The sequence below is a fragment of the Cucurbita maxima genome, unplaced genomic scaffold (genome assembly GCF_002738345.1).
Source record: "Cucurbita maxima cultivar Rimu unplaced genomic scaffold, Cmax_1.0 Cma_Scf00014, whole genome shotgun sequence".
Classification (NCBI taxonomy): domain Eukaryota; kingdom Viridiplantae; phylum Streptophyta; class Magnoliopsida; order Cucurbitales; family Cucurbitaceae; genus Cucurbita; species Cucurbita maxima.
The window spans coordinates 2,303,809-2,312,507 of record NW_019272030.1 but is presented as its reverse complement, the minus strand read 5'-3'; the positions used below and the strand labels follow the sequence as shown (position 1 = coordinate 2,312,507).

At 36.5% G+C, this 8,699-nt stretch overlaps 3 protein-coding genes across 4 annotated transcripts in view; 2 read left to right on the top strand and 1 right to left on the bottom strand.

Annotated features, from left to right (window-relative positions):
* Window positions 1-316: 316 nt before the first annotated feature.
* Window positions 317-1,425, bottom strand: LOC111489772 (chlorophyll a-b binding protein CP24 10A, chloroplastic-like). Its single transcript, XM_023138149.1, has 2 exons — window positions 1,066-1,425; window positions 317-952 (listed from the first exon to the last, which is right to left on the bottom strand). Exons 1-2 carry the CDS (start codon window positions 1,281-1,283, stop codon window positions 403-405), a joined length of 768 nt encoding a protein of 255 aa, XP_022993917.1. The 5' UTR covers window positions 1,284-1,425; the 3' UTR covers window positions 317-402.
* An 87-nt stretch (window positions 1,426-1,512) lies between these two features.
* LOC111489769 (probable carbohydrate esterase At4g34215) lies at window positions 1,513-2,956 on the top strand. The gene is made up of 2 exons (XM_023138146.1): window positions 1,513-2,622; window positions 2,695-2,956. The coding sequence occupies exons 1-2, from the start codon at window positions 2,077-2,079 to the stop codon at window positions 2,941-2,943; spliced, it is 795 nt and encodes a 264-aa protein (XP_022993914.1). The 5' UTR covers window positions 1,513-2,076; the 3' UTR covers window positions 2,944-2,956.
* A 728-nt stretch (window positions 2,957-3,684) lies between these two features.
* The window catches only part of LOC111489741 (serine/threonine-protein kinase STY8-like), a 10,170-nt gene continuing 5,155 nt past the window's right edge, over window positions 3,685-8,699 (top strand). For both annotated transcript variants that reach the window (XM_023138093.1, XM_023138092.1), the window contains exons 1-8: window positions 3,685-4,164; window positions 5,178-5,292; window positions 5,943-6,055; window positions 6,197-6,316; window positions 6,475-6,550; window positions 7,510-7,620; window positions 8,310-8,360; window positions 8,485-8,624. In XM_023138093.1, the coding sequence (XP_022993861.1) occupies window positions 3,971-4,164; window positions 5,178-5,292; window positions 5,943-6,055; window positions 6,197-6,316; window positions 6,475-6,550; window positions 7,510-7,620; window positions 8,310-8,360; window positions 8,485-8,624 (920 nt within the window). In that variant the 5' untranslated portion in view covers window positions 3,685-3,970. The remainder of the gene's footprint in view (window positions 4,165-5,177; window positions 5,293-5,942; window positions 6,056-6,196; window positions 6,317-6,474; window positions 6,551-7,509; window positions 7,621-8,309; window positions 8,361-8,484; window positions 8,625-8,699) is intronic.

The window sequence follows — 8,699 nt, the reverse complement described above, 5'->3', positions numbered from 1 at the left end:
GTTTTTGCGCATTACGTATTATAATCAGTCTCACAGTTTTTAAGACCCGTTTATAGGTAGAAGTTTCTACACTCTTATAAGAAATAATTCGTTATTTTCTCTAATCAATGTGAAATCTTATAATTTACTTTTCGTGGGGGCTAAAGTCTTTACCGACACACCACCCAATGTCTGATTCTAATACTATATGTAATAACCTAAGTCAATGCTAGTAGATATTATTCATTTTAATTCGTTATACATACTTGTCAGCCTCACAATTTTTAAAACAAAATTATTGTAAATGGTTAGGATATGCGATTAAAAATTGAAATAAGGCAAAGGGCAGAGTCCCTCCATTTTTTTTTTTTTTTTGTAGTGAAATTATGAACAATTTTACCTTAAAATCAACAACATTTTTCCTTATACTCCAAGAGCCCCCAATGGCGTCTTACCCTGTCCAGCTTCAAAGTAGAAGATGAGCATCGCTAACATGGCGATCCTAGCATGCTTGATCTCAGCCAACTTCAATCTCTCCAATTTCTCCGTGTCTGGAATGTAAACCCCATCTTTAATAGTTCCGGCAAATCCCAACGGATCGAAGAATTTTCCGCCGGGATAACCCTGTTCTCCTGTTGCGTTTGCGAAGTTCTCTGCTGTCCTCGACCATGGCGTCGCCCATTCCACCGATTGAGACTCTGGGTTGAAGAAATCCACCCACCGCTTGCTCTCCACCCATCCCATTAGTAGAAGCTGGGTTCCCAGCAGTGATCCGAAGGAGAATGGAGCAATTGCGCCTGGATCGGCTCCGGCTTCGAACCATGGGATCCCACTCCAGGCTTGCCCTACGAAGATTCCGACCACCGCTGCCATTGCCCACCGGCCGTGGATCAGCTCTGCCTCTCTGTACCATTTCAGAAATGCAGGGTCCTTCCCCAACCCTAATGGGTCGAAGCCGAAGTCACCTGGAAGTCTACGCAAACGGAACAAGTAATTGCTTAGGAGGTGTTCGATGAAATGCCTCAATCAGCTTTTAGACAGTAACTAAAAAAAGTGCAACTAGAAGAAAGTAAGCGAGAGACATACGAGCCATCTAGCCATTCTGGGTCGACTAAGTTGCCTCCGCCCTTAACAGCAGGGATCCAAGACTTCTTGGGCTGAGCAGCGGCGACGATGACAAGCTTGCGAGAGCCAACGACATTGACACCGCCTCTGGCTCCAGCCAACAAGGTCTGGGTTCTGCTACCTCCACGGAGGAAGGGTGAGCCCAACCCATTAAGCACAGCACCAGAGGTTGCAGCCATGGCAGGTGAAATGAGAAGTTTCAGGTATGAATCGAAAACTATGTCTTATGATTTGATCAGAAGGGTCTGTGGAAGATATTGTGAATTGAATTGTGGGTTTAAATGGAGTGATGTATGAATTATGATGATGAGAATCTGGAGGGGGAAATCTAAAGGAGGGTGTTGGATAGATTTCTGACCAATGAGAAACAAGTTCTTCATCCGCTCCTCCACCTGGCCGCTTACCACGTTAGCCTCTTTTCAGCCTCATGTTTCACCCCCAATTTCCTGATGCTATAGAACATAAATCCTTTTTGTCCCCATGTCTTCTTGTCCGGATATGAACCTCCTCTTAAACTTGGTAGAGATATATTTAATAGATATTTATTATGTTAAACTGAAATTTATTGCTTTGAATATGTTGTTTTTGGATTTAGATAATGTATTTGTATTCATCTAGATGAATGTGTGAATGTGTGCAATGTGAATCTAACACTTCTTGATCAGTGAAAAAATTATTTTCTTTTCGAAAAATGGGTCTTAATTTTTATCTTAGTTGAGAGAATTCTGCCCCTTCCTATAAAATTTTAGGTTGCTCTAAACAGAAATCCCATGGATGAAAACCAACGTAAGAGAACCTTAAAACGGCAAGGAAAAACAGAGAGTTGTAACTCCCGACCTTATTTCATCACAAAAAAACCGCCCAATTCACTAAATAAAGAACCCAAAAACTGCTATATATATATATATATATATATAATTAAGAAGAGCCCAAAACGACGAAGGCAAAGGTGAAGCAAATCCAGCAAGAAAAATGGCTGCTACTTCTCCGGCCAACATTTTCATACTTGCAGGGCAGAGCAACATGGCAGGCCGAGGCGGCGTCTCCAAAGACCCAACCACAGACAAAAACGTGTGGGATGGTTATATCCCCCCAGAATCTCAACCCAACCAATCCATCTTTCGATTCACTGCTGATATGGTATGGGAGCAAGCCCGTGAGCCACTCCACTGGGACATCGACGTTGTAAAGACCAATGGGGTTGGACCCGGCATGCCTTTTGCCAATGAGCTTTTGGCCAAAGCTGGCCCTAGCATTGGCACCATCGGTCTGGTTCCGTGTGCCATTGGAGGATCTCACTTGAGAGAATGGGTTAAAGGGACTGATAGGTACACCAAATTGGTTGAACGGATGAAACGTTCGGAAGAACATGGTGGGAAAGTTAAGGGATTCTTTTGGTATCAAGGAGAGTCCGATGCGGCGGTGGAAGAAGAAGCTAAGTCGTACGAGAGAGAGCTGAGTAAATTCTTCACGGACTTGCGTGCAGACGTGAACCATCCAGATCTACCCATCATCCTGGTTCGTCATATCTAAACTTAAATCAAAACATATGATATGTTGTGCTGAAATTTGTGTTCTTAAAAACTGCAGGTGAAGATAGTGACCCATGATTTCTTCATAAGCCCAGATTTTGAGTTCAAAGACGAGGTATGGAATGCTCAGGAGGCAGTCACGCAGAAGCTACCAAACGTAAGAATGGTGGACGGTAGGGTGGCGGTGGGGAACTTTGATGAAGGGCTTAACGAAGATAGAGGTCATCTCAACGTTAAATCTGAAGTGAATTTGGGCAAAATGTTTGCTCATTCCTATTATTCAAACTTCGCTCACTTCATTTCCTAATTAATGTGCCTATTTCATACCCAAAAAAAAAAAAAAAACATTATTTATGATTTTAATTTTTAATCCTAACCACTAAAGTAAACATTAAATAAATTATGACATGATTTTCATAAAGTTGGAAAAATGGTTACCATTCATCAATTTAGTCCTTAAATTTTAAAATATCTCTCATCAATTATTAATACATTTTTTATATATATATTTATTATTATTTTTTTTTTGTTAACTTTTTATTTTGTTTTTGATGATATCTTTTATCTATTCCATTTTTTAAAAAATTGGACTTATAAATAGAACTTAGGGTTTTAGGGCTTAGGGTTTAGGATATAGTACCGATTTGTTATAAAATAGAATTTAGGGTTTTAGGGTTTAGAATTTAGCACCAGTTTGCTGTTACCAATCAGTATTTGTGTGATTACTTGTATGTCTCGAGTATTTGCTTTCTTTTTCTCGTGTTATTTTTTTTTTGTAATTTTTGATAAAAATAATTTCTATTAAATTATTTTAATTTCTAGAATTCTTATACGGACCAATTTAAACATATTTCAATCGTTTAGTATCTAATATTAGAGAATTAGTAAAATAAACTAAATTTAGAGATTATTTTTTATTAATTAAAACTTTAGATTCTCTATTTATTAGTTTTATTTTTTATTTTTATACAAATAGTAGGATATTAAAAATATTTTAAGGTGAAAATTCAACAACATTTTCAACTAGTAATTAATAGCAAATCATAAGGGTATTTTCGTAAAATACTCATAACGTCCCATACTGCAACCTTTTCCATCTTAACATTAAAATATAATTATTTAAAAATCCTGTTCAACATGTGGATGACGGAATTGCCCTCCATCTTCATTCCAAATACCCAACCAGTCCATCTTCTTCCCCTAGATGCTATCAACAGTCAAAGATCCTCTCTACTGATCCCTAAGTATTCCCAAACTACTTCTCTACCCTTTCTCCTCTAATTTTCCCTCTCTCGCTTTCTTTCCCATGGCCTTTCCTCGTCTCTGTTGATTCCATGGCGGATATGGATTTCGTCGAGGGTGTTGGAGAGAGTTCTTCGCCGCCTCGAAGCTTCGGTGGCTTCTGTGCTGTCCACGATGTTCGGAACGATGTTTATACTCGGTTAGTTGAGCGTGGACATGAGGAGGCAGTTTCTAATCCCCAATTTCGTGAGAACTTGGATGCTCACTTCAATCGCTTGCCTCCGAGGTAGTTTATTTCGATTTTATTTGATCGCGATTTGGATATTTGACTTCTTAACTCTTGCTCTGCTATTTTCTATGTGCACTCTCCCCTTTTTTATTTTATTTTTTATTTTTTATATTTGTAATTGATGTTGAGCTGCTTTAATGGAGTGAGTGTAAATGCATTTGCATCCTTGCTTTAATATAGTTTGTCTAACTCTGCTGATTAGTGGTTGCTACTTTTAGTGGATTAATTTTCTTCGGAATTCTTCTTTCTAATACGCGTCTGTCATAATCCTACTGATTCTGCTTAATCTATATGTTGTTTTCTGATGCTGGGAAAGTTCGTTTGGTAACGGTTCCTTTTCTAGTTTTCCGTTTCTGAAATTTAGTTGGCTGTCTGCATGTATAATTTTTTGATTGATTGTTTGTTTTTTTAAACACGCTTTTGGTGGATTGGTTATCAAGTTTGGAAACAAGAATATTTTCGTTTAAATTACGTTTTTTAGTTTTTAAAATTTAGGTCAGACCTCAAAAACGTGTTCAGAAAGGAAATAGAACTGACTTAATTTCTTTCTTTGAAAAGTATTATTGGTTGACATTTGTTAAATTTTGAATTGACTAAACTTGTTTGGCGTAAGGTTGAACTTTCCAGCTTAAGAACTTAGTGTAGTACTCTGCTATCATATCCCTGGTTAAATGCCTGCGAACTGTTTTGTAGTACTTGTGGCTTAAAAAGAATGAAAGATTTTTTTAACATAAGGATCAGGACTTGATCGTACTATAGAATTTAGCTAGTTTTATTGTGTCTTCTTGGATTTTCTGGATAAGAAATTTACTAATCTTATCAAAGACCACCGGAACAATTTTAGATTGTGCTTCTCGTAAGATGATAAAATATGGAATTCTTACTGGCTGATGAGTATGTAAGTAGTATAACATGTTAAAATTACTTAGGGCTATATCACCGGGTAGGGATGATCTACTCCATTCTCTTTAAATTATTAACTTCTTGGTTATTTATAATTATTCTGTCAGTTATGGACTTGATATTAACATGGAGAAGGTGGAAGATGTTTTGTTACATCTAAAGCTTCTTTCCCTGGCTAAGGATCCTGAGAAGTGCCCTGTTTACCACATTCGTTTTCTGGAGGTATTTTTTCAATTTCATTTGTTTAATTTTTAGTGGAAACTAATGGGCAGTGTTGCTTGGTTCTAAACGTTCTTATAGTTTTGTGCATAGAGTGTGATAATGCCAAACATATGGCGGAAAACATATAACCTGGGGCAAAAATTAGAAAAATGGCTCGCAGAATGAGAAAGATATATTCAGTTTCCTATTCATGACTAGTTAGAGAGTGTGACAATTTGAAATTACTATATTATGAGGCCATAACCACCACTGCTGAAGGTAAGACTTCCTAATATCAGAGGGAAAAAAACTGAGGATGGCGCATTACTAAGGACTGCATCAAATTGCCATTTGGTTCAAGAGGAACGAGGAAATTTTTAAAAATTGATACGAGGATGTTCACAATAGTTGGATTTTTGATAGTTGATGGTTTAAAATGTTGTTGTGAAGTCTTTGTATTTTTGTTCTTCTTTTGTCCGTTGTAGTTAGATAGGCAATTATTGTGCAACATTTCATAATGATTACTCATATCTCTGTAGCCCTGTATAAAATCTTACTCTTATCAATATACTCTTCATTTTTATTAAATAAAGTTTGTATGTTGTTTGTTTAAGCTTTGGTTTAGTGGTCGGAGGTTTTATTGCTCTACATTTTTCTTGTTGATTTTGTAGCACTTAAGTACTAAGTCAGATGGCAATGATGATCACGTTTTTATTGATAGTATTCTATTAAGTGGCTCATCTGATGAAGCAGCTGATAGAAGACTTCCACTGTCGCACGAGAGGTAATTATTGGACTTATTGCATTTTCATTATTAGGCTAACAACGGTCTCTCCCTCCTTGCTACCTTCTCTCCAATACCTTAGTTTTCTTTCGTCAAATATTTGATTTGTGTTTAATTGATTTCTTAATCATTGCTTTGTAGAACTCAAGGAAACATAATTGACTTTGAGCCTTGTTCCAAGCTTGAGGACTTAAATTTGGATGTTGGAAAGAACTCAAAGGCCATGGATGAGAGATATTATAAGGACAATTTTTCCAAAAGGTATAATTTAATTGGAAGTGGGAGGAATTTTTGATTAACACACGCGTGTTTGTATTCACTATTTCTGTGAATTTATCATATTGCAAATTCTTGTAGCTCTCGTCAGGGTTCAAAATTTTGACGCGTATTATTTTCGGCCATCTATATAATAAATGCAGGCAGCGCAGTATTGCACATGTTCCAATACATGAAGTGATATTTTCAACGATTGACAAGCCAAAGCTTCTTAGCCAGGTAAGCTGGAATTACTGTTTTGTCTTTGATTTTTTGTTATTGTATTTACATGAATCTTTTGGCGAGGCAAAACTTCTTAGTCAGGCATGCTCATTGAAGTCTTGTCTTATGCTCCTGTCTAATGGAACTTACATATATAAGGCTGAAATTCTACTGTGTTTAGCATTCCTACTAGCTTATGGTACAATCTTTAGAAGATGGCTTTAAAAGAACAACGGAACTTATAACAAGGGCAGAAACTTTTTGATAGTTTATTATTGTTTGTTATCAGTTTTAGTGGCTGCATTATTTTGGTGTATGATACTATATTTTGAGCAAGTCAAGTCTGAAGGAGCTTTTGGGCAAATGAAAAAAAAAAAAAAAATTATTTCAGTAAGAATCCATTTCATTGAAAGAATGAAATATACCAGTGGCAGTCCTTATGTTCAACCGAGGGGGCAATATACTTTTTTTTCTTTAAAGAGCTATGTGATATAAGAAGGGAATACCATGTGTATATTTATTACAGATAGGAACGGGAATAGTCCTGAAAGCAATTAAACCTGCACTCCGTGAAGAAGTAACAAAAAGATATAGTGAGCCAAATTTCACAGTTTCCTTTCTTACTATGCTGAATGACTTCAATTCCTGTATAATTAAAATTCCTAAAAAAAAGTGGCCCTGACAGCGTTGAACCACAAACACAGAGTTATTCTAACTAACAGAGAAAACACCAATTAATGCATGGAATTGATATTGAAAATTAAGTGTACACAAATTGAGAGCTCGAAGCTTCTATCAGAGATGATTAGTAAACGAACAATCTATCATGAGGCGATTAATACTTGTACTTGGTGTTGAGCATAATTCAACTTCTATCCTAGTCATTTGCTCATGTCAGCTGGTCATTGGTATGAAAGTACCAGTATGGTAGAATTCAGACTGGTTTTTTCTAACGCCTTATAAGTTTTTTTTCCTAGCTTTCTGCTTTGCTTTCTGATATAGGACTTAACATCCGAGAAGCACATGTGTTTTCGACATCTGATGAATACTCCTTGGATGTATTTGTCGTGGATGGATGGCCTGTTGAGGTACAGCATTGTGATATATGCTAAATGTATACTTTGCCGTTTCTACTGCCCTGTTATTTGTATTTTATGTTCTTGTTTGATTTTTATTTTATTCTTTATTGACGTTTTCCCATACTTGTAACTGGTATTGTATGATGATATACAATTATCATATGGCATGATAGGAAGATCTAATATATCTTTGCTATTTGGCTCAAAATTGCCTTCTTTTTTTCCTCGTTGCTTGTTCCCAACTTCAGGTTATTTCACTCTCTGGCCTTAAGAAAAAAGGTTCTGTAGTTCGAGGAACTGTAGATTTACTCTGAGTTCTTACTCTGTTATTTAGTCGGCCTTTTAAGTTGCGTGTATGCAGCAACCACCCCAAAAGTAATCCGCATTCAAATGTTGGGATTAGAGTGGTAGTGCTTGCCCAGCTAATTGTCTGATCTTTCAACATGTCTATTTTAAATCAAGACCTGAAACCTGTATGAGATTTTTGGATATGACGTCTAACAAAGATTCTTCACATTTTGCATCTGTACCTTAAAATTTTAAATGGAACATGGTATCTGATGGGTTAATTAAAAAAATTATGTTTTATCCCAGAACAGAAACCTTCTAATATTTTAAGAGTGATCAGTATTATGTGTGCTTTATGACATGATCTGTGCTGAGTCTAAATGTTGCTGACTTCGCAATCTTGTGACCAGGAAACTGGTGGTTTGTATGAAGCTATGGAAAAAGCAGTGGCTAGATATGAGGTAAATTGTGTTTTTTCTATTGCCTGTGATAGAAGATTGTTTCGAAACCAGATTTCCACCCCTTTTCCCTTTCCAAAGAGAGAATAAGAAGGAAATAATGTAACTTCTTTCAATGGAATGCCAGGGGTCATGGTCTGGTTCTTCACATTCTCATCCAGCAGTCAAGAAAACATTAGACGCCCAGAAAAAAACAGAAGATTGGGAAATAAATAGACGGTTACTGAAGATAGGTGAAAGAATTGCATCTGGATCTTGTGGTGATTTGTAAGTTTGAACTGAAATTCACTTTTCTTTGACAATGTGGAGAATAGGAAAAAAAAAAAAAAAAAAAAAAAAAAA